Source organism: Coccomyxa subellipsoidea (genome assembly GCF_000258705.1).
Source record: "Coccomyxa subellipsoidea C-169, whole genome shotgun sequence".
Lineage (NCBI taxonomy): Eukaryota > Viridiplantae > Chlorophyta > Trebouxiophyceae > Coccomyxaceae > Coccomyxa > Coccomyxa subellipsoidea.
The window spans coordinates 228,288-252,173 of NW_005178023.1; the positions used below are offsets into that span (position 1 = coordinate 228,288).

At 53.7% G+C, this 23,886-nt stretch overlaps 1 protein-coding gene across 1 annotated transcript; it reads left to right on the top strand.

Annotated features, from left to right (window-relative positions):
- Positions 1-555: 555 nt before the first annotated feature.
- Positions 556-23,108, top strand: COCSUDRAFT_48993 (hypothetical protein; the record flags this gene model as incomplete). Its single annotated transcript, XM_005643539.1, has 40 exons — positions 556-754; positions 1,072-1,142; positions 1,296-1,376; positions 1,539-1,610; positions 1,847-1,972; positions 2,230-2,352; positions 2,673-2,814; positions 3,031-3,249; positions 3,482-3,623; positions 3,991-4,084; positions 4,342-4,461; positions 4,940-5,068; positions 5,399-5,523; positions 5,954-6,092; positions 6,406-6,600; positions 7,252-7,466; positions 8,095-8,242; positions 8,636-8,732; positions 8,981-9,177; positions 9,497-9,723; positions 10,264-10,414; positions 10,841-10,944; positions 11,241-11,355; positions 11,840-11,950; positions 12,227-12,445; positions 12,786-12,917; positions 13,582-13,736; positions 14,404-14,635; positions 14,977-15,097; positions 15,261-15,517; positions 16,015-16,134; positions 16,760-16,999; positions 17,423-17,542; positions 17,933-18,126; positions 18,627-18,798; positions 19,415-19,543; positions 19,760-20,323; positions 20,873-20,930; positions 21,475-21,632; positions 22,208-23,108. 40 exons carry the CDS (start codon positions 556-558, stop codon positions 22,397-22,399), a joined length of 6,405 nt encoding a protein of 2,134 aa, XP_005643596.1. The 3' UTR covers positions 22,400-23,108.
- Between the last annotated feature and the right edge of the window lie 778 nt (positions 23,109-23,886).

The window sequence follows — 23,886 nt, forward strand, 5'->3', positions numbered from 1 at the left end:
ACTTGTGTTTTGGAAACTCTTGCTCTGCTTTCGGGCTCGTGCTCTGCCCAGTCGGCACAGTCGGGCCCTGCGCTGGTGCCAGCATGTGACCTCACCATGCCTAGCTGGCACATGTGTACACTTCTGGATGCCGTCATGGTATCCATCTGGAGCACAGAAAAAGAACAGATTCAAGCTTTCATGTGGCGCTTAAAATTACAGGCAATGAACGAATGTATGGTGCAGGCATGTCCTACACTGCTGGTGCCAGCAGCTATAGCTACAGTGGACGCGTCACGTGCACGCGACCGAGGCAGAAATTGAACTTAAAGTGACCTGGCAGAAATTTTTTTAAGGCGACAACACGGAGAATTCTGAGCAGCTTGGCTCAATTTGTTGTTGCAGGAGAAATGCCATTATATGAGGGATGCCACAAGCATGTTGGCTTGATGCTGGCATTTTCTTGGGATGCCTGAATAGGACTGTCCAGGGCGTCTCATGTGTCAAGACAGGAGCATGCACCTCAATAAAATGAAAAGCCTCCCATGATAGCTTGAGGAAAAGAAAAGGGGCAGCATGGCTCCATGGAATCTGTTCTCAGGTTCTGGGAACGACGCAGAGCAGGATCTCCCCAGCACAATTGAGCCCAATGTACGAGGCGTGGACACAGCATTCGAACTGTTCATCGACGGTGCAATCACAAAGGTCTACAATGAGTCTTCTGGGCGTTCCAAGGATCAGAAGGCGTTGCGAGCTGCATGCAAAAAGATACTTGGTGCGCCTTGCTCGATGGCATGGTTTTTGTGCCTCTTGTCACACACAATTAATGGTGAACTTAGGAAAGAAAAGGTGCTCTCAGAAGAAAATTCTTGTAAAACCTTGCGTTCGATTTGTTTGCTGCCACGTCCATCGGTTCCGATATTTGAGATCCTGATGGCTCTTTCAGCTTCAAAGTTGAGAGCTCGAGCAATTGTGTCAACACAAATCGGCTTCACTGATTGGATGTCGAATTGAATACGAAATTCATATCGTGATCTGTCTGACACGTGAGTTTATTTTCAATTGGAACTTGACAGTAAACTTCTGATGCAGACGAGCTTAGAGGGACCAACGGAGAACAGCAAAAGATACATGCGCCCTTGGATCCCGCCGTTACGGCTATGGTACGACCCCGTTGTTAAAATTTTGCTTTGATTTGGTAAATATATTTCTGAATTCTCTCTGAACGAGATGACGAGCTTGCGCTGGCTGGATCTAATTGTGGCAAATGCCTCATCCCAGTGCAGCTTGAGTAAGCGGAAGTGATCGTGCTACAGGTGTTGGAGCCCCTGCAGATGGCCTGCAGCATGGATGTGCCTCGCATCGCAGAGCCAGCCCTGAGCTGCTTGCACAAACTGGTACAACACTCTTATTTATCATCAACCTCAGTGCATATGTCAGTACACTGCGCCCAAATGGAATCCTATATTGGAGCCATCTGCAGCAGAGAATGTGTTGCTGTTGTGTCGCTCAAGGGATGCCGCAGAAGTTGGCTTGAGCGAGTTTTTGTGCCTGCACAGGTAGCGCATGCTTACCTGCATGCCGAGAGCACCCCGGCTGGACGCCTGGATGATGGCAGCATTGTTGCGCAGGTAGCAACAGACTTGCTGCCCGTGCCCACAACACACTACCCCATGCCGTTCACTGAGTGGCGCTGTATTTTAAAGTGATACTAGCATGATTGAAAATGAGCCAAAGATAGAGCTTGCTCACATGTCAACATTGGATCAGAATCAGGATTGCCTCTGACTGCGCGAGCCATGGGCAGCATTGGGAAAGTGCACGGGTGCATGCAAATTTCTCATTGCCTTGTGTGCAATGTGCACAGGTGGTGTTGCTGATATCGAAATGCAGCGAGAGCAACGGGGAGTCTGTGCAGCTGGGCGTGGTGCGCGCGTTGCTCACCGTGACCACTGCGGAGCACTTTGTGCTGCACGGCGACTGCCTCATGCAGGTATTGGACCGCGCTACAAGCTTAACCCTCCTGCCTCGACGACCTGGTTTGACTGGATCGATATACCATGCACACCGCAATCTGCGTACACATGTCTCAGCCCTGATTTTTTGTAGCGTTTCTGGACTTCGGTGAGCATTGCAGTGGCTCACTTATGAGCACCGCAGCGTTTTACAGGACATGCAGGATCTGCAAGCACCATCTCTGTCAATCCCCAGCCGGCAACAAAGCATGACAAGTCAGGCTTGTGTGCATAGGCGGTGCGCTCGGTGTTCAACATTGCCATTGGCGCAGACTCTGCGGACCTGCAGCGCACGGCTCGCAGCGCCCTGCTGCAGATGCTCAACACCATCGTCAAGCGCGTCACTCAGGCCGCCGCGGTGGGCCCCTGGCTTTCTGCCACCATCTCCTCTGCACTTAATCCGCCGACAATTATTAATGAATATAATTATTGCTGATGTTTCGTGGATCACGGCTCTTTCATGTGATGTGCCAATGCCTTGGAGCAAGCAGCGTGTTGACAAAGCTGGATTATCTGCCGCCCGTTTTCAAGGCGCCCTGCTCCGTCGACACACCCATGGCTCCAAGGCCTTGAGTCTGATTCGGTGCAAAACTGCATGTTATCTACTGGCCAATCGTTAATGGGAGTGTGTGGCTGGTCGTGCCTGAACATGCCTGCGTATTCTCTCTGCGCTTGCAGATCAGCCGGGAGGCATCCCTGGCAGAGGAGCGGCGGCAGTCCCTGCCGCAGGAGGCGAGGGCAAATGTGGCGAGCGGAGAGGAGGAGCAGCCTTCTGCCAGTGCAGCAAAAGAGGGCTCGCCTGATGCTGACGGACCTGCAGGTTAGATATAGTCACAACTGGCAAATAGAGGCATGCATTTCATCAGGCAGGTTTGCAGAGCTGCTGCATTGAGACATACTTTCAATTTGGAACATAATCTTTGACCAAGGGCATCATGTGGATCAATATTTACTTAAACAGAAGCGAGATAAATGGCCTTTGTATTTGGAGGAAGGCCGAGATCATGATTGCTGACCGCATCACTGAACTGCGCAGGTGTCAGCAGGCGGGCTAGCACAGAAGGGGCCGCAGAAGCGCTACAGGGGGGCGTGTTCAATGGCGATCTCGGAGCAGACGAGGCCTCCAGCAGGGAAGTACATGATGATACAAGGCATGGCAACGGCATGGCTGCTGCCGCTGCAGAAGCGAATGGATCTGCGACGCCAGATGAGGCTGCTGCTGGCGCGGGGCTGAGCGTTTCTACCGGCAGAGAGGGTGCTGCTCTATTTTCCTTACTATCAACCAAGCCAAGAAAGTGCCACTGCTGTATGAAGCCGTGAGGACTGCTGATAATGCTGGTGGCAGGCTTCACAAAATCGTCCAGCAGTGGCATTTTGGTTATTGGCATGGTTGCCGTGCAAATTTGTCGGAAGCTGGGCATACTGGCCCCATGAAATGGATTCTTCTCTGTCGCTCCGCTGCAAGTGGGCACATTGCCGTTTTGCAGGGAGCAACAAGGAAGCTGAGGCTTTGGAAACGGAGATAAGCGTGATTCCAGAGGAAGAGGCGCCAAGGCCCAGGCTGCCAGACCCGATGAGCAGCACGCGCACCGCCCAGTTGGCATCCCTGGCAGAGCAGGCCGATCTCAGGTACCTCCCTCTGCTAGATCATTATAATTATGACACGCTTTTCCTGCCAAGAGGCAAGGCGCGTCTGCAGACAAGCTGCTTTTGAAGGAAAGGCTGCCAAAACCTACCCCTTGATGGACTCGCCAGATCCAAGCAAAACCCATTCAACCGTACGCACGGTGCTCGATTTCCGTTGCGCCCCCCCAAGCCAGCTCTGCTAAATACTGCCTGTAATCCAATGTCTATGCATGGAGCGGACCAGGTTCGACAATTCTGTGCTTTGCAATTATGGTACACAGGGCTGCATGCGGGAGACATATCCTCCCATGCCCTCTGAGAAAGCAAACGCGTGTCTGACGAACCAGTAAGAATATCCTCTGTGCTGCAGGGGACTTGAAAAGGCGCTGGATCAGATAGAGGCAGAGCGCAATGCAAAGGCGGGCGAGGAGGCCGCCGCCATCGCCAAAGCTGCCGGCACAGAGGTGACACCCTCTTGACTTCCCCAGCCGCCAACTGCATCACACTGCTTGCTCACGACATGTCTGCCTATCTTGCAGAGTGAAAGTTCCGGTGCCACTGTTTTCACTAAGGCTGGTCGAAGTCGAGGAATTCCAAGTTCGGTGCATGCTTCACATCATATGTGTGGAAAAATTGGGCAAAGTAGAGATTAAATAAAAAAAGATACCAGGTTTGGTGCTACTCACCTATCTTGACACGGTGGGGATTAAAACATGCGCAGGTGGAGGCATCGCCGCGTGACGTGCGCCGCATCATGATGCGCGGTCGCAAGGTGGCGGCCTGGCGGCGGCTGTCACTGCCAGAGAGAGACGTCCTGACAGTCCTGTCTGCCATCTGCAAGGTGTGGGCTCTTCTGAGGGTCACCCGCAGTTATCTTTGTTTCCAATCTTGTTATTGTGGCACGTTTTGCAGTCCTAGGACTAGGTGCGTAAAGCAACACCTGGAGTTTTGCTTTCCAGTCTTCTTGCTTCTTGCACGCCGTCCACCCGTAATGCTGCAGAGAATCATCCTCGTGGCTGTGATCTGAGCACTCCTCAGATGCTCCGTCCACACACCCCTGTTGCTTCCATTTTTGTGGCTGCCATGCACGAGACGGCCCCTGTGATTGCGGCCATGGAAACATTACTTGTGCAGGCTCGCTCTTGCGGATGTCATTGGGACGCCGGTGCTGATGCCTGCGGCAGATGCAGCGCTGGGACTGCAATCGGCAATGCCCTTTTCAGGGTTGTGGTTACCAGGATCAGGACTCAGGTTGAGCCCCTATGACAGGCGCTTAATATTCAGAAATGCTCAGTGTGCTGAGAGGGTGTGTTTTGCAGATGGCCGCGAGGGAGACTGGGTTTGGTGCGGTGGAGCAGTACATGCATGCTGGTAAACTGCTGGCGTTAGAGCTGCTGGTCAGAGTCTTTGAGAACCCGCACCACCACTGGTCAGCGCTGCGTGCTGAGGTCAGCACACCCTTCCCTCAATCTACCCATCTGAGCTTCCTGGAGCCCGTGCCCTGCGAAGCTTACTAATGCTGGTGTTTTCAAACCCGGCTCACGTAATTTGAGGCGGGCTCGTCTTGTTTATGCCTGTCTTGATGACTTGCTGCAGGATATGCGGCTCTTTGGAGTCCAGGGTTCAGCCATATCTGCCAAAGCCCCTGTGTGGGCTTCTCATATCTGAGGATACCATGGCACCCAGATAACAATACAGGTGTCAGAAAGCTCACAGCCAGACTGACTGTGGCAATCATTGGGGAATGTGATTAAAATTGATGTGTTCTGTGCGTGCAGTTCTGCGATCAGCTGCGGTCGCCCCTTTGTCTGACGCTGCTGCGAAATTGCACTTCCCCTTACGATGAGGCGTACTCGGCCGCCGCACGCCTCTTCACAGCCGTACTGCTTCAGCCAAAGCTCCGGTGAGGCCAGGATCCTCCATCCTCTCAAGTATTATATATACCTGCATGTGAGTGTTCCAAGCCATGATACTGTCGAATCGGATGGCAAGATCTTTTTGGAAGGGTGGAACAAGAGGGGTCGCAGTTCGTGCTGAAAACTGGACGTATGAAACTCGCCTTGCTCCCTCTTCTTCTAAGGTTTTGCCATCCAATTGACACCGTCATGCCTCAGTACAGTCTATGCGTGCTGATCTCATCAAATAAAAATTACCAAGACAGTGCATGGCTGCATCCTCTGGAGACCCAAACTTGACTGTTGTGTGGATAGAGGACTGCTATCGGGAAAGGATTTCTGCGAGGGTGAATTGGTGTTGGCAGTGCAAGGGACTCAAAATTTCAAATTGTGGGCTGTTCTGAACTACCGTCCTGTGACGCCTGTTGTTTTGCGCAGGTCTGGGCTGAAGGCTGAGATGGGCGCGTTCTACCCGCTGCTGCTGCTGCGGCCGCTGGAGGCCGAGCGCCCCGAGCCTGGCCAGCTGCTTGCCGCGCTGTCCGCCCTGGAGAAGCTCAGCGGGCAGGCCCAGTTCCTGGTGAGCTCTCTTGCCCCCTATCTCTGCAGTGGATGTGTACATGTGTCCTTGATCTTTTGTAACAGATGCAGGAGTATGGGCTAGGTCAGGCAGAAAATTGATAGAGGGCAAGGTCTCCACAGACTGGAGACAGCCACAAACCCACAAAATCCCTTGTCTGGAGGCATCGTACTTTTTCCAAGGCACCTCCCATTTCAATACCCCAGCAAATGCAGACCCTCAAATTGCCCTGGTTTCCGCTCCATATCTGCATGGTGCCGTGGTGTATCTCTGCATGGTTTCCATGCGACTGATTTAAATTTATGCCGCACAGGTGGACCTGTTTGTCAACTACGACTGTGACCTGCAAGCGGCAAACCTTTTTGAGCGCACGGTGCGCGGCCTGGCGCGGATTGTGCGCATGGGCGACCCCGGCCCCGGCATGCTGCATATGGCGGGCCCGGTGGTGAATGTCAACGCCGCCTCACGGCCGCGCCCGCACTCGCTGGCCGCTGACGTGGCGCTCGCCGTCATTCGCTCCCTCGACGCATGGGCGGAGCCCCTCAAGGCAAGCAAATAATACTGGGGACTGCCTGCACGGATCACAATCACACAATCCTCTTACAGATCAGGGTAGCTGCGCAACAATACAACACACAGTAAACAAGCAGTGAAATGACTGATGAACAGTCATGCCTGGCTCAGTCTTCAGAGCTAGTGCTCTAGCTGTGGTATTATAATACCTCCCCTGACAGGATCCTGTTCACTCGCCGTCATTTCCTCCTTCGATGCATGGGCGGGGTCCCTCAAGGCAAGTACTAAGAAACAGGCACCTGATAGGACTATGTTCCCTTCTGTCTTAAGAAACCTCCGATGGCAAATATTCCCACCTCAAAATGGCCCAGAAGCGTGCAAAATGGTCCTACATTGCAGACATGATCACTCATGCCTCAGCACCCCAGCAATGCAATCAGCCCCAGTGACATAATATAGCTTCCCAGTCAGCCTTCGGGCTTGGAGCGCGCATTGCCGGGCAAAGATCATTGAGTGCGGCCTGGACTCATTGAAGTGGGAGGTTTTGGTTGCCTGGAACATTGTTGACACCTTAATCCCCTCACGGACACTTTTTAAGGAAGGATAGTTCTGCAATGGCGTTGACTGGGGATCCATGCCGCCGCAGGAGTCGGCGGAAGCGACAACTGCAGCAGTGGCAGATGAGAGCGCAGAGGAAGGGGGGACAAGAACTAGCACAACAGATCTGCCCTCTCTTGGGGCCGCTCCCTCGCTGCCAGCAGGCGCCAACGGGGCGGCTGATTCAGCGGGTGAGCTGGCACGCTTCGGCGCGGCCAAAGAGCGCAAACACAGCCTTGAGGCCGGCATTGCTCTCTTCAACAGGTGAGAATTCTATTTATCTGTATTCGTTTGCCAAGTCTTTAGGGGTAAAGGTAAATAATCAAAATCCTAAATGAAACCCTCGTTTTCGGCTTGTTTTAGTTCTTGCTCCTTCTCATGCACCTCGCAGCTTAGCCATGGATCGCTATACGTCAATTTGTTCTCTCACCGATGAGATGCATGAATTGACACGTTCTTGAGAGAGCAGGGAGGGTGTTGTGCAAGCATTGGGTGACAGCCAGGTGCATGAGAATGAGCATGTATATTATTGAGGCTTGAGGTTTGAGCATTCTGCATTGTCTTGGATCCTGTGATCAATTCTCTATGTGATGTCACGCCAAGTGACAGACCTTCTCACATTACTGTTCAGAACGTATGCAAGAGAGTGCTGCATCCTACGCGGGCACAGGATCGAGAAGAGTCTTGAGCCTTGTCAGCAGAGGAACTTAATCAGGGAAACTCAATTAAGGATTGTACGCTGCAGGAGTGCTGTTAAGGGAGTGGCGTCCCTGGTTGCATCTGCGTGTTCCAGTGCCTAGTGACAGGAATCTTCACATCAATGCCCAGAGAGGAACAAAAACAACCCTAGGCTAAGAATAAAATGTTTCTGAGGCGAGTTTGTGTGCTGCAGGAATCCTGTGAAGGGTGTGGCGTCCCTCATGGGCTCTGGCACGGTGGAGGGAACGCCTGCGGCCGTGGCTGCCTTCCTGAGGGAACACCTGGCAGACCTGGACAAGGGCCAGCTGGGCGAGTACCTGGGCCACCACGAAGACTTCGCGGTGAGTGATTCTTGGTTGCTCACTGTATTGTAAGTATTGAACAGCCCACCAGATGGGTGCTTCAGGGCATTACAGTGGGCATCTGATGTGGCAAAACACTCCTGTGATAAGCCGGTGAGCCTTTGTACGACCGGCTGTTGTCGTTTGCAGTGAATAGCCTCTCAGGTAGCTCCGGAAACGCATCATCTTGGAATCTTGATTGCTGGAAAAGGGCGAGTCCGATAAGATGTAGGATATCCGGCAGCCATTCCAGGCCCTCTGTCTGCACATGCACCGTGCCTCTCCTGGCAGTGACAGCAAGTAACAATGACAATACCAGAGCAGGATTTGTGGAGGTTGAGATAAAATTGCCCGCATGCATGCACCGCTTTAAGATATTGTGTGGTGGCACAGTGTGCTGTGATGTACGCCTACATTGATGGCGAGCAGTTTCAGGGCTACAGCATCGATGCTGCGCTGAGGCTTCTCCTAGGCAACTTTCGGCTTCCAGGTCAGAACTGCCTTTGCGCTCTGCTTTTCACTGCCAGCCTCTTGTCATACTCAGCCATCTTTTTAGCAGACACAACAAAGGGAAAAGATGCATGGCCTGTTGCAGTACATACTTCTTGTAGCAGGAGCTCTACTACTTCTGGGAGAGTAAAAGAAGCGCTCTTCTGAGAGCAGAATTCTCAAGTTTCCATAGCAGACTGCATGGCAGAGCCAAGTGCCGTACTTTATAGCAATCTTGCTGTATTCCAGGCGAGGCGCAGAAGATCGACCGCATAATGGAGAAGTTTGCCGAGCGCTACTGCCGGGACAACCCCGGCGCCTTCAAAACAGCCGACGGCGCATACCTGCTCGCATTCGCGCTGATAATGCTCAACACGGATGCGCACAATCCCCAGGCCGACAAGAAGCTCGCGCTGGACGACTTCGTCAACATGTGCCAGGTCCAGGTGGGCTTGCTTCCCTCTTTGCCAGTGCACAGAAGCGTCTCGACTACTGGAGATGTATGGGGAAAGACATGGATCTACAGGTTGCTTGCCATGACCCCACAGCAGGGTCTTGAATCATCTTGAGGGGAATGCCTGTGTGTTATCCTTGCTATGAAGCGCCATGCCAGTTTACCAGGCAGAAGGAAGGTCAGCAACAGTCCTGTAACATGTCATCGTGTCCAGCAAGTTCACCCTACGGCCTGCTCAGGGCTTGTCCTGTCCATGTATGTAGTGTACCATGTTGCTCAAGTGCACATCGAAGTTTGCTTATTTGGTGCAGAATGATGAGGGAGCGTACGAGGCCATCTTGCCGCCGGCAGAGCTGGAGGACATCTACAGGCGCATCCTGGCCAACGAGCTGGTGATGGAGGAATCCCCCGGCCTGGGAGGGGGGTCCGGCGGTGGCGCAGGACCTTCCGGCAGTGGGCGCCCCCGGCGACAGTCCCGGCTGCAGGGCAAGCGCCTCGCTGCCGCCATGGGCATGACTCAGCTCACACTACCCTTCAGGTGGGCTGGTCTCTGTGAAGTTGCGCTGTGTGGACAAGTATACATTCTCCTCCCTGGCAACCACCATAGTGTGTGCCACTTCATCATGCATGCAGGCTTGATTTTGGCAGCCTGATGTGTTTATTCCCTTGACTTCTTGTGACTTGATTTTGTGGAGACAGTAGGACAGTAAGAAGTTTGGGAAGCGAGGCATGTGGATTATGGGGAAGGCGCGCATCAGAAGTCTCCAAACACTGTCTGCATGAATGATGCACCACTGAAAAGCAGACCAACAATGCTTCTCAGGCAGCTCTTTGGTTCAAAGGAGCCTTACAGTGATTGTTACAGGCCCTTCCACTAGCACTGCAGGGTGGGCGCTGTCCCCAGTCATGCCAGCATGCTTGGTGGAACAGTAGAAACTGGTCAAAGTTCTGCCTTTAGAGCCCCGAGAATAGAAGTCTGGGTGGATGATGCCTCTCGCTGAAAACCCTGTCACAGCCAAGAGAATCCTTCCAAGTCACATCTAATGGCCTTTAAAGACCAAAATGTTTTCCGACGCAGGTCGGGCGCGCAGTGGGACAAGCAGCATGGGGTGGATGTGGAGAGGGAACGGCTGCTGGCTCGAACGCGCGACGCCGTGGCCCGGGGCCTGATGGCCGGCAACCTCTGGCACACCGCCTCCAACGCAGAGCATGCGCGTCCCATGCTGCAGGTTCGGCCTTGTGTATCTGGGCTTGATTGTGATTAGAGCATTGCACCTGCTTGTCTGCATGGCAGACTTCGCGTTCCTCACTGCTCGTTCGGGTACAAACGGTCACAAACGCAGTAGAGGCATTGTATTTGCTTGTCTGCATGACGTGCTTACTCACATCCCGCACTGCTCGCCCAGATACACATGCATTCCAGCCCATCAATACCGCAAGAAAACTGTTGACCATATTTCCTTGTGAGCATCACCCAATCATCGATGATCACTCGCAAAATATCAATGTCCAGCTCGCGATGTTGTGGAAAGTGTGATTTGTTCAACTGTGGTGTAGTTGCCTAATGAGTGGGCCTATTGTTTTCATTTACTCAACCAATGAGCATGCGTGTGGCCACAAAGCAGTGCACGCCGAGATGCTTTGTGCCATGCCAGGTTGGTGGAGATGGCATTCTGAGGGCGCTGTCTGCGGCAGAGCACAATGCGCCAGACGCCGCTGCCTCGCAGCCCATCCTGGAGGGCTTCATTACTGCAATCAGGTTTGTGACACCACCAGGGCATCCCTGAATTGCTGGATGCTCTCATTTCACACAGGATCCTCGAGTCCCCTTGTGTGGATGAATAGCCTCTGAGCAATTCAGGGGAGACACCCTCTTCCCCCCTTCCACCCTTCAGCGTCTCCCGGAACCTTCTTGTGCAGACATATGGAACTTGCTTCTCTTTGACAGTTTTGTCTGGAGCAACACTGTTCTAGAAATAGAGATTCTCATTGCATGAAAGCCTGTTCCTGCCTTTCTGTTGTCCATGAACTTAGGATTGTGTCTGATTTGCGCAGGCTGTGTGGTGTGGTGGGCCTAGACCGGATGTGCGAGGATCTCATAGCGGCACTGGCAGCCGCGGCGGGCGCGCACACTCCAGCGGCCCCCGGCAGCGCAGCAGAGGGCAAACAGGTGCATCCCTTGCCACAAGTGACATGTCTAGTGGCGCATGCTCGTGCTGGCGCCGAGCTATGTACCTAGTTTCCAGCACTACTCTGCATGCATGCACCCCATTCACGTCTACTGCCCTCCTGGGCCAATTGCGGGGCATATTTGTAAGGTGGCAGCATAGTTTCAGGTGCACGTGATGCCCTTATTGGATGCCCTGATGCTTGCTACGCCTTTGGGTGTCTGCATTCTTTCTTAGAGAAGTATTTGCTTTGTTGACCAATCGACCATTGCGATCACTTGCCATCCCGGTATTTCTCTATATATTCCCCTGGAAATCCGGGGTCGATACTGATGATAGAGCGACATTCAGCCAACTTCACCGCAAGCAAGCAGAAAGCGAGTCCTTGTCATGAAGAATGCAACATAGAAGACTGAGTTTGCACTGACTTGATTGGCCACGCGGCCGCTACGGGCGCCATTTCTTTAATAATTTTTTCAAACACAGGTCGCTGCGTTGGCAGCGCTGGTGTCACTGGGTGCCGGCCCATCGGCGGCGCTGATCGGCTCAGGCTGGGTCACCATCCTGCGCACACTGTCTGCCGTGGACGCGTTACAGGTGCGTCCATGCAAATTCTTTCGATGGTATTTCCCAGAACGCGAGCGTTATTGGAATTATACCCTGCAGAAACAGATGAATCTCTGTCGTTCTTCCTGGCTATGTGAAGATGGCATCGGTCTGAGTTACATCCGAAGGAGCATCTTGCGCATGTTTTTTTCATTCACTATGTTGTGCTCTTAATTTGCTCACGAAGCAGAAGTGTGGGCTTCATGCGGCATGCTCGAGATGGCATGAATGGCAACTTGATGACAAATATTGTGCATGCATGCGCAGGCCAATCTGCCCATAATTCTCTTGGAGAGAACGCCGCAGCCTAGCCCCAGCAGGACGACATCAGCGCTGCCGGCGCAGGCAACGCCCCCGGATGCAGGCGGCGGCGGCGCGTCCGGGGACAGGCGTACCTCCGCCGCGCAGAGCCAGAACAGGCCGCCCAGGGCGTCCGGCCTTGGGCGCTTCTTCTCCAAAATGGGCGGGGATTCTGTCGCACCAGAGGTGTGCGCGGCATGCTCCCAATCACCTGCATACAGCGCCATCGATCTCACGCACTGGAGAGGAAGGATTTTCATGTGGAACATTGCTGAGCCCTGCTGCGGCGCGTATCTGCTGTGATCTCTCGCAAAGAAGCAGTGCCTCGTCATTTTATTCTTCATTCAGAATCCTCACATTTAAGAAACCTGTTAAGAGTTACCTGAGGCTCATTGGTGTTGTAGGCAGTCTTTCCTTATCCATGTTTTATATGAGACATTTGCAAAACGCACACTGCTTTTTAGTGTAAACCCAAATTTAAGATCCCAATGTCTTCGAAGGGGTGATTGAAGCTCAGCCTGTGCAGGCGCCTGGCGAGGAAGAAGAGGAGGCAGCTTCGGGGCCATCTGCAACCGCTGCAAACTCGCGTCCGCCCACAGGGGAAGTGCCGATCAGGGTGCCCAAGCTGGCGCAGAGATCCGGGCCTGGCGGTGCTCTGGTGAGACCCGGCTGCTCAAACCTTGTATCGATAATGTATTCTTGTATTTTTCGCATGCATTGGGGCAGTGTGCTGCTTTTAGGCGCTATGCGCTATCCACTGGCATGCTCACCCCCAACAGCATACCACATTCTACGCGCCCCAAGCTTTCTTAGCCTAGCCCTCTCCAAGTCGCTGCCATAGAGTAACATTGCAGAGACTCCCTTGCGGTGCCCTGGTGAGGCCTCGCTGCTTGCTACCTGCAAATTAATCTCTTTTCTTGTGGAACGTTGTGTGAGTTGAGGGCTGTGTGCTGCTGTTTGGGCGATATATGTATATGGACATGTGCGCTTCCACCAGGGTACCACATGCCATGTGCTCCCGCGTCCCCATTCTTAGTTGTGGAGCTGCTGTTAGAGCATTCTTTTTCGCAGCAACCATATTCATGGGGCAGGAACGTGGCAGGAGACGTGAAATGTGGTTCCTGGGGAAATGGCAGCCTCATATGGCACTACTCCAACCTATTGTAGATTACGTGCAGAGAGCCCCGACAATTGGAGCATGGATGCTGTTGTTTCTTCCTCCACTGTCCTTCGATGTTGCTAGTCGGAACTGTCTGCTCGTGGATGTGAAGACAGTTCCTTTCGCTCACAATGAAGCTGACGTCTATCTGTGCTGTGCGCAGGCGGATTGGGCGGACGGGCCAGGCCGGGGGGACATAGAGCGGCTGTACATGTGCAGCGGCGTGCTCAATGGCGACGCGGTGGTCGTCTTCATGCGCGCGCTGTGCGCGGTCAGCCAGGAGGAGCTCGTGCCCGCCTCCCCAGAGGAGCCCGCCAGGTGCACCTCCTCTTACCTTCACAGCTCATCCCTTGTTGGAATGTTCAAGAACCGACGAGGCATCATTGGTCCCAGCCATCGCAAAACAGCATTTGGCATGATCTGCCCAAGCATAATATGGAGTTTTGGGGTCTTGCTGTGTCTTGCAGCCCAACAAGGCATTCAGCAAGCCATCAGACGCTGTGGCACTGATGCTCTCCTTGCCGGTCTTCGCCATGCTCAACGTTGAGAATGGGCATCATGGATTGCTGATCTTCATAACCAATTCTCTCAATATGACCCTTCTGTAGCGTCATGTTAGTGATTAATTACTGTCTCAAGCACAGCGTGCCACGATGTCCATTTTGAGATCTTGTGCACAACTGGACCAGGGAAGCAGATCATCAGGATGGCTTACAAACCCTCGATATTGGCAGAGATGAAGGCATCGACGCATGGCCGCCTGGCATGCATTTGTAGCGCTCTCTTTGAGCCTGCTGTGACACTGCCAGCAGCCTCCTTCCCTCCTCAGCTTGCATCACCAACAGACGCGCATGTGTTCTGACCCATGAACTTGGTCAGCAGCGCGTGACAAAATCGTCTCAAAATCAATCACAGCTAGACACCTGAGAAGTACAGGGCAATGTGCATGCAAACTCTGCAATTCAACAAGAGCAAGCGGACGCAGGACGTACACGCTGGCGCGCATAATGGACGCGGCGACGGACAACCTGGGGCGAATCCGGCTGATCTGGGGCCGTCTGTGGGCTGCGCTGTCGGCGCACCTCGTCTCCGCGGCGTGCCACCCCGACCCGGGCGTCGCCGTGCTTGCCATCGGCCACATGCGCGGATTAGTCACCCGGCTGCTCTCACGCGCCGAACTGCACTGCTTTACCCACCAGGCACGCGCGCCGTCTCACGTCTCGAGGCAAAGATGCATGGGAATCTGTGACGGCGTTAAGATTGAGGGCTGTAGGCAACACCTGCAGCTCTGCAGCCTGGTTATGAGTGACGGAGGAAACATCCAGAGCATGTCTTGCATGGGTGGCAGTTTGAAGTAGTACCATGCCAGGTGCAGATCACAGCTGCCAAGGTACTAGCTTCAGTCGCCGCCCATGCCAGAAAGCTTTGCAGTCCTTTCCTTCTTTTTGTTGTAGATGCATCACCACCTACCTAACAGTGATGAGCAGTAGACTGAAATATGTGTGTGCCTCTGTGTTGTCTTATGCCGCTGATGCCGTGCTGTGTTTGGCGCTCACAGGACGAGGCGCTGCGGCCGTTTGTGGCTGTCATGCGGCATGCGGACAGCGCTGTTGTGCGCGAGATGACCGTGCAGGTCATCGCGCAAGCCATCTCCGCCCACCCAGAAGGCCTCGGCTCAGGTGCTTCAAACTCACCGTTTGCTCATCCCCTGATGCATGGAAAATTGTATTATGTGGCAAGGAGGGCAAAATGGCTCGCAACAAGTTGCGCAACTTGGAGGTCATCAGAGGCCTTCGGGTCCAGAGAAAATACATGCTGAAGATGTTCAATTGCCCCCCGCAGCGTGGCGCAGCGTGCTGCAGGCGCTCTCTGTGGCCGCAGCCGATGGCGCGCCACCGGTGGTGCATCAGGCGCTCGACGCGCTGCGCGCCGCGTCTAACGCGCTGTTCCGTGGCTGCGGCCTCGGCCACGAGCTCTTCCCAGACGCCGTTGCGGCGATGGCTGCTGCCGCGCGCAACCCGACACACGAGCCGCTGTCAATCGCGGCCGTGCTCGCGCTGCAGGATGTCGGCAAACGCCTTGCGGACGCGCCCGCCTCGGTGCGAGCCTCGGCCTTTTGTTTGTCTGCACATGCTTCTGTGTGGCTGGTTGACTTGTTGTCACCCAAAGCAGATGCTCTTGGCAGTTGCATGAGGACATATCGGAGTGCCTGTATAGGGTCGTGACACCAGCCCCTTTTACTTAAATGGGTATTTACCAGATCACTGCACACGTCTCGCGGATGCGCTCGCCTTGGTGCGAGTATGGCCCTGTCAGTCCATGGCCCCAATTGGAGAAAGATGAAGGCAGATATGAAGGCAGAGCAAGGGCAAGAGTTATGATCATGTCTACAACTGACCTGTTGATTTATTTGTTCTACCAAAGTAGGTGCCCTCTTGTCTGCATAAGACAATACTGCACCGGCCGCACAAGCGAAATAATGAGTTCTTTATGGTGGTGCTTGGTCTTGCTTGTGCATGCCATGCCTAAAAGGTGGTAAAGTCGCGAGGGTCTTTTGTTGAAGACGGCATAATAATGTGCTGTGTGGGTCTTTCAGGAGCTGGAGGCGTCTCAGCAGCAGCAAGGCGTGCGGCTGCACCGGTCCCTCTCAGCAGACAGGGATGCAGCTGTCGACAGGGCAGACCAAGCACAGACACCACCACACAGCAAACCAGAGGTGCGCTTGCCTCTCAAGCTGTCAATCATCCCCTGTCATCTGCCAGGATGATCTTCAATTTTTTCAACACCCTGGCACACGAATAATGTGAGATCTCTACCATATGCCGCTTTCTTGCAATGTTGGCTTTGTTCGGAAGCCAGCCATTTATGAGCAAAGAAAACATCGCAAGCCAGTAGCAGCAGGTTGATGCCTTGTATCTTATTGTGCCCAACATCACGCCAAATCACTCTGCCGCATTTCCAAAGCGCCGTTTTGCACCTTTGTGCAGATGCTCCGCCAATCACGCGGTTTGGAATTGCCTTGTCATTGTTAAAAGTTGCAGCATCAGGCATCGCACCTCTCATGAGATATCGCCTGCCGTTTGAACAAAGCTTCCTGCCGGCTGAGGGGACACCTTATCAGAGAGAGGCAGAGGAGCTTTGGAACCTATATGTCAGATATACTGATCCTAGCTGCCATCAGACACTGACTTGCTCCTATATACAGCGCCTTGCCCCTGAAGAGAAGCGTATTTTTTCTCACATGTAGAAGCGCCGTGGGGCCTTCGCTGGGGAATATCCTGCCAGGGGCTGTCTTGTGACTACTCTGCCTTGCAGTTGAGATGAGTCATTGTCTCTAACAGGCAGAGGAGCCGTGGGGCCTGTTATTAGCCTCCCTGGCACTCGTGGCGCGGCACGATCCCCGGCCGCGCGTGGCCGACGCGGCGGCTGCGGCTGCGCTCGGCTGCGCGGAAGCGCACTGCGACCGCTGGCCGGCAGCCGTCTGGGACTCTGTCTGGCAGCGTTCCCTCTCCTACGTCCTCGACCTGCCCTTCCCGCCCTCTGCTGACGACGACGGCCCCTCTGCTGTCCCCCCAAGGGTGGTGCGTCGCAAAACTCATGGCCTGCTTTTATGGGAACGGACTGGCATTTTCAGCGCTGTGTCTGGCATTTTAAGTATCAGTTGGCAAATCAAGTGGCTATTTGCTGCCTAGATTGTGCGGTGCTGTCCTGCCACAAATCGCTTGCATGCAGGGTCAGCATGTTCCTGCATGGAAGCGCCCTGTGCCAGGAGACCTTTGAACATGCAGTTTGTCCAGCATCTTGTTACATATTAGTAGACTGGAAATCGCACAGTTCAGTTTGTTTCTCACAGACCGAGCCAGACACACCTGTCCGCTCTTGCCAGTGATTCACTTTGTTGTGCAAGCGACCTGACCTGTAACAGTTTGGCCTGATCGTGGTCAGGATAGGCTCTCCCCAGTATATATTGCAATTTAGTGAGATTATATGGTGTGCCAACGCAGCTGGGGTGGAGTGTGGAGGGCATGCGGCGCATCCAGAGGCACGCCGCCGAACTGCTGCCGCGCCTCTTCATGATCATGGCCGCCCGATTTGACGTGGCCGGCCCCGCCATCCTGCACCAGGTATGTTTTGGTTTGTCTCGACATGAATTCTGTTCTCAACTGTACGGAGGGCTTGTACCCTCTGTGATTATGGTCCTCAGCCAAATCAGCAGAGCCCATCAACAGACTGAAAGAGAAAGAAGATTCTGTTCACGTGACAACTGCACAACTGCCAACAGCGTGCAGCAAGCTTGCTGCATACAATATCAATCAGGATTATTTTGCCATCAGCTGTTGGTTCATCTGCTGACTCTCGGCTGATCAATTTTTTCTTTCCTGATTTTTCTGGCTACTAATGCAAGGGCTAATAAAGCACAGGGCTGATGAAGCAGATTTGCTAAGTGGCCATCAAGATCAGCTGCCAGCATAAAGTACTGTAATCCTCGATTGAATTGGGCCGCTGCGTCACAGGTGGTGAGCCTGCTGGTGTCCTACGTGGTCCAAATGGACGAGGCGATGGCGGCGGAGGGAACGCAGCTGCTGGTAGAACTGGCCAGTTCATTAGCGCCTGCCCTGGACGCGCCAGCCTGGCAGACCCTGCTCAAGGGCCTCTCCATCGCCTCCAGCACCGATCACTTCTCTGCCGTCCTCAACCCACACGCCAGGTCAGTTATGCAATGTGCACATAAAGAAATCTGCCTAGGATCATGCGGAGAACTGAGCCTGTACACGGAGCCTGGCACTCGTTTGCCAGACTTCGTGCAGCGACTCGGTGTCCCTCAATGTCCTGATGCAGCAGCTAGGGACTGACATACGCGGCTGCCCTTTTATAATATTTAAGCAGGACTGTTCAATTTTTTATGCATCATGACCGCTAACAAAGTTGAAGCATGCATGTAAATGTATCAGCTATGCAGAGGACATATCTGGGGCTGCTTTCAACTTGCTGGTATTTCCTGAGTGGAGCGGGGCCTCTGACGAGTGCCCTCTGCATAGAATCGCCAGCTATACCTTCCCATTTTCCTCAATAAAGCCAACCCGCTGTACAGAATTCTGCGCTGCAGGGAGTCAAACAGGTTTGCTGTTGTTCCTGGAAAGGTTTAGGTGTTCTGACAAACCCCCGAGCGACACAGGGTTGTTAAGGGAAATTGTGCGTGCGCCGCAGGGAGCCGATCGGGTACGCGTACACGCGCTCGGGCCGGCAGAGCGACGCGGACGCGCTGCGGGTGCGATGCCGGGTGACTGTGCTCATGCAGCGCGCATGTGACGCCGTGCACCGCGCATGCTCCCCCCACATGCCCCTCGCCATCCAGCTGCAGCTGCTCTCCGTGCTGCAGGTGAGGTGTCCTCGTTTGGTGCTTTGTTCACCCTGGACAAGTGAGGTATTACTGGATCTGGTGATGGCTCTGCCTTCTTTCATTCTGGGGAAAGCTAGATCAGGACCTATGCGCAGGGGAATGGGGACCTTAATCATGCGGTTCTATTCCATCGTAAATTGGTCCTCGTCTGTAGCTTCCATCACTTTAGCAGATAAATGGCTGCTCTTCTTGCTGCAGATGAGAACCTTTAGCTTAGGGTGCACCAAACACTTTGGCTAGTATTGTTGTCCAAGCGGAAGTCTTGGTAGTGTTGATGGCACCGCATCGGGGTGTGAAAGTTCTTCAGGGCAAGTGATTGGTAGTATCTAAGCTGTTCTCGTTAGGACACTGCTTTCAACGCCGCTTGAAGCATTGCCCATCAGATGGAAGAACATCCTTGAGCCCTGATTTTTCTGTCTGGTAGATGTCTGACAGATAAATGAGGTGCTGCAGGATGTCCTCTTGTCCTAGCATGGGCAAATACCACCGCCAGAGCGGCTCTGTTGCGGAAATGTCTTCACTGGAAGGTCTCACAAAGTGCCAGAGTGTCAATAAATGCTGCGCCATTTGCTGACGGGCATGGATGTCCGTACAGGACACGGTGCAGCGGGCGGCTGCCTTCAACCGCAGCCTTAGGCGCCGGGCACAGGCTGCGGAAGTCATCGCCCCGGCCTCCGCATCACAGCACCCTTCCAGCTCCGCCTCTGTCCCCAAACCACCCCAGGTGCCCGACAAGCACCTCTAAAAACGCTATTTTCCAGCAAACGGGTATCCAATATTTCTGTGGATCTTGCTCATCTGCTGTTTGCAGACTCGTGCTCAAATCACAGCTTCAGATGAGGAGTGGAAAACGCAGTGGCGGCATGTTTGCCACAAGATCATGTCAACCTGCATCAGAAAGGTTTGTTAGTTTATGCATGTTGGCGGTCTGTTTGTGCAGGGACAGTCAAAATGGCCAGCACAGCGCAGCCTGGAAGCAGCCACCTCTGTGGCCGCCGCTGCAGCGCAGTCTTCTGAGCATACACCGGCAGCATCCGACCAGCCAGAGCCAGCCGCCACAGCGGATGGCACTGCAGAAGCTGACAAGACTGCTCCAGAAACAGGCACCAGCAGTGATCAGCCACAGCCAGAGGCAGCAGCTGAAGCTGCTTCTGCGCCTGGTGGGTCTTTGGAGCCTCATCCCGGATCGGAGCAGACCCCAGCAGATGCAGAGAGCGCAGTCAATGAAGGCTCGGCAGAACCTCCCTCTGCTGCAGAAGAGACAGAAGTCGCAGTAAACAGCGGTGATTATGCGTCCAGCTCAACGGCAGAGGCCCCGTCAGCAGTGCAGGAGGCAACGCCTCAAGCTGCGACGTCCGGGGTGCGTGAATTGTTGGCAGGGGCGGCGGGCAAGGATTTGGGGGTGAGCGATGCGAATGGAGAGCGTGATGAAGGGAATGTGGACCCTGCCGGCATGGCGGGCATCGCTGACGAGGAAGCCATGCTGCCGGCGCTCATGCGACAGGTAAGGATACCCAAGTATAGCCGTTCAGCTTTTTGGCCATGCGACCTCAGGTCCATGTGCCTTTGTGATCACTTGGTAATTGAATTATTTCTATCACAAATCTCTGGGTGTCCGGGATCATTAAAGGTAGTTACGGAATGTTCAGCCAAAAGTAAGCCATTCCCGGTCAAAGGTCCTATGATATGAATTTGGGATTGCAACGTAATTGACAGAGATTGGATTGAGTCAATTGACCACGCGGCCGCTGCAGGTGCCACTTATCTCCTAGGCATGCCATGTTACTCCTTTCCGTTGTACGAGGGAGGGTTACTGTGTAATAGTCCCCCTCATGCTCTCGCGTGCCACGGCAAGTGTCCTGCTCCTGCTGGCATTGGAATGAGCAGCCATGAGCCCACTCTTAACTTTCTTATGACTAAGTATGCATGCTGTGGAGGAAGTGCAAGAACCGAGAAGACTGGAGAGCAATAATTCAGGTGTTGCTTGACGTACCTAGTCCTTAAGGACTGGAAAACGTGTAATAATAATAATAATAATGCATGCTGTGCGCAGGAGACAGAGGGAGGCGCGTTGCTGATTGAGGCGTTCCGGCGCACCATCACAGCCCAAGGTAGGGCCCCTGTTAATTCTCATTTCCTTGTCAAAGTCCAGCGCTCTCCAGAAGTCAGACATTCTCCGATGTCTTGCGCTTCCGAGTGGGTTGATTCAAGACATGTCTTCGGTCATCCCGGAGCATTTGAGCTCATGGAGGGCTTTAAGTGCACATGGTGATGGAAGACATGCCCTGTGTCAACTTCCCATGTCGGCAAAGGGAGCACTGTCTGAAAATGGTTGCAAGCAAGGCCTGAAACTTCTGATGATCAGGCCCACATGAGTCCCAGAGAAGCCTCTTTGACAACACATTGCTCGGCCGGCTTCTGCTGCGTTCTCTTACGGGCATCTTATGAAGCTTCTGCAGGTGCTTGCTCAGCTAAGGATCACCTGGGGAAGCAGCAGCTGATTGGCCATCAAGGCAGCAGCCATGCTGCTCTCCTATGGGCAATCTCCAGCTTATCGGACAGCCCCGGCAGAAAAAAACTTTTAGAAAAAATAAGTCATTGGCATCATTCCAGTTTCAAGCTCGCTGAATGTGTGGAAATTCATACCCGTTGCAGGCGAGGGCAGCGGTGAGGCGGAGGCGCGACTGCTCGCGTTCTGTCGGCGATTCGTGGCCGACGCGGCGGCCGATGCGTGGGCGCAGCACGCAGCCGCAGCCGGCTGCGCCGGCGACGGCGGCCACGCACTCACACCCGAGGGCTACTCCTGGGACCAGGTGCGGCGCGTGGTTGATGCTTCGCTCTAACCAAAGCGTGTTGTTGAGTCAGGCAGGGAAGTGCAAGCCGCGGACTCTAGGGATACTGACTTCCACAAAAGGCAAGATATTGTACAAGAGCTGCGGCAGCGGTTATTCTGGGGATGTCTTCCGCCCACACACGGAAAGTATTGGCAGACCTGCTGCTCTAGCTGCACAAGCAGACACTTCCGCAGACATTTCGGCTCTTGTGCCTGGCATCTGTGGCCACATATTCCCATTGTTTTCAAAAAAATCATGTTGGCTCAAGACGCCGTTGCGATTGAGCAAGACCAGAAGCAGGCTTGCGCCCCTTTGCACCAGTCATTTTAAACAAGTAACCGATTATGATGCTGACATGGCTGCAGGCGATCCCAGCTAGTTGCGAGGTTGTCTACAGCCAAAGAGCCTGGGTCTCACCAGGTCACACTCGTCGCTGTGAAATCCTGTATGACCCAGAGGGACACAGCACCTTCTAACGGTCACTGTCTTGACCTGTCGCTGTCGCACTATTTTGTCACGCGTCCTTCGCTGATCTTGAACCTGTTTCCCGGCAGGCGATCCGCGCGCCGCTGACGGTGGCGGTGTTGGGCGGCTACCGAGCGGTGTGCGGCGAGGCCTGGCGCGGCGAGCTGCAAAAGGTGTTCCCGCATCTGGCGCGCCTCATCTGCTCCGGCCAGCCGTCCGTCCGCGCCGCGCTCGCCGGGCTGCTTCAGGCGCAGCTTCCGCCGCTCATCGCCGAGCTGTGAAGAAAATCTTACCTGGTCCAGTTGGGGGAATTCCGGGCAGACCCAGTGCTGCTCGAGAGTGCGCTGCAAGAGCAGCTGAGGTTTGATCTCCAATGCAAGCTCCCATTCATCCGAAACGGAGCTGCCGCCGCTTGAGCTGTAGGCCACTGATCATAATATTGCGTCTCATCAATGTGAGAGGCAGTTCAGGCGGTACACTTGCTGCTGAGATATGTGTGAATGCTGGTGCTGTCAGCAAAGGAGGAGGAAAATTTGAACTGCTAAAAGGTCCTCAATAGCTGTGGGTAAAGGAACATGGGAACAAGGCTTGCAGACTTGGTTCATGATTTGGCGCACCTGCTGCCCGTTAGAATCTTTAACCTCCTTAGATATGTCAAGAGGTATTTAGCTGCGAGTAATCAATTCGTTGGGGTCTGCGCTGGCTGGCCCACAAGCAGTGTGCTTTGCAAAGCAAAAATAAAATGGTCTTGATTCATTCTATTCCATGCTGGCCACTTGAAGCAGGACTCAGGTCCTGGTCCTGTTCCAGATATTGTTGTAGGCTGCAGGCTATACTAGATACTGGTTGAGTGGGTGGTAAATTACCATTAGAATGAGCAGTCATGTGAGAGGACAGAGCGCATGCAGGAAAGTGTATGGGGTGAGTGTTGCATTATGCATTAGGTAGGACCTTCCCAGAATAGAAGGAGCATGTAAATGGCCGGAATGCAAATACCTTGGAAGTCAACAGTGGTTAACCCTGTTGGTGAGCCACTCTTCTAAGCGCTAAACTAACCTTGACATGCTTTGGCATGCACCAGCCCATTCCACCCCCGTAAAAAGCCACTGAGCTCTGTCAAGACAGCTTTTAACGCTGCGACATCAAGCTGAAGAGCACACTGTTCAAACCTGCAACACCACCACATCAATATACTATTGCATCCGTTCACTTGGCAACGCACTTTGCAATAAGAAGCTACAAGCGCAGGTCAGAAACACACTACATGCTGCGGCATAACATCTTGGTCTTAATGCACGGCACACTGCTGATACTGTGACACTGCTGATCAGTCCCAGTCTCCACAAAGACAACACATTCATGCAAAATTTAAAGGGTGCCGCCAATGCCTAATGGCCTTCGCTGACTTTGCATGCTGATCACACGCGCATATAACCCCCGGCTGTTGAGTACATAAGCACTCAAGACATCCATTTACTATTGTGTCCCTGCCTGGCACTGAAACAGCAGCGCTACTGGATACTTCCTGCAGCATTTTGACGACACATTGGAAGAACTCATTGCTGTTGCTGATTGACGACCCAACTAAACCCCTTGAAAACCTGATCGACTGATCCTTTAGCTCAAGACCCCACCAATCCAGCATGTCACTGCCTAAATCACATGCTCACGTTGATACTTGAGCAACATTTACCCCGACCCCCCTGGGAAACCCTGCACTTGCCTTAAAGGCCACTCCCTTCTCTACATGCGCAGGCACCCTATGCGT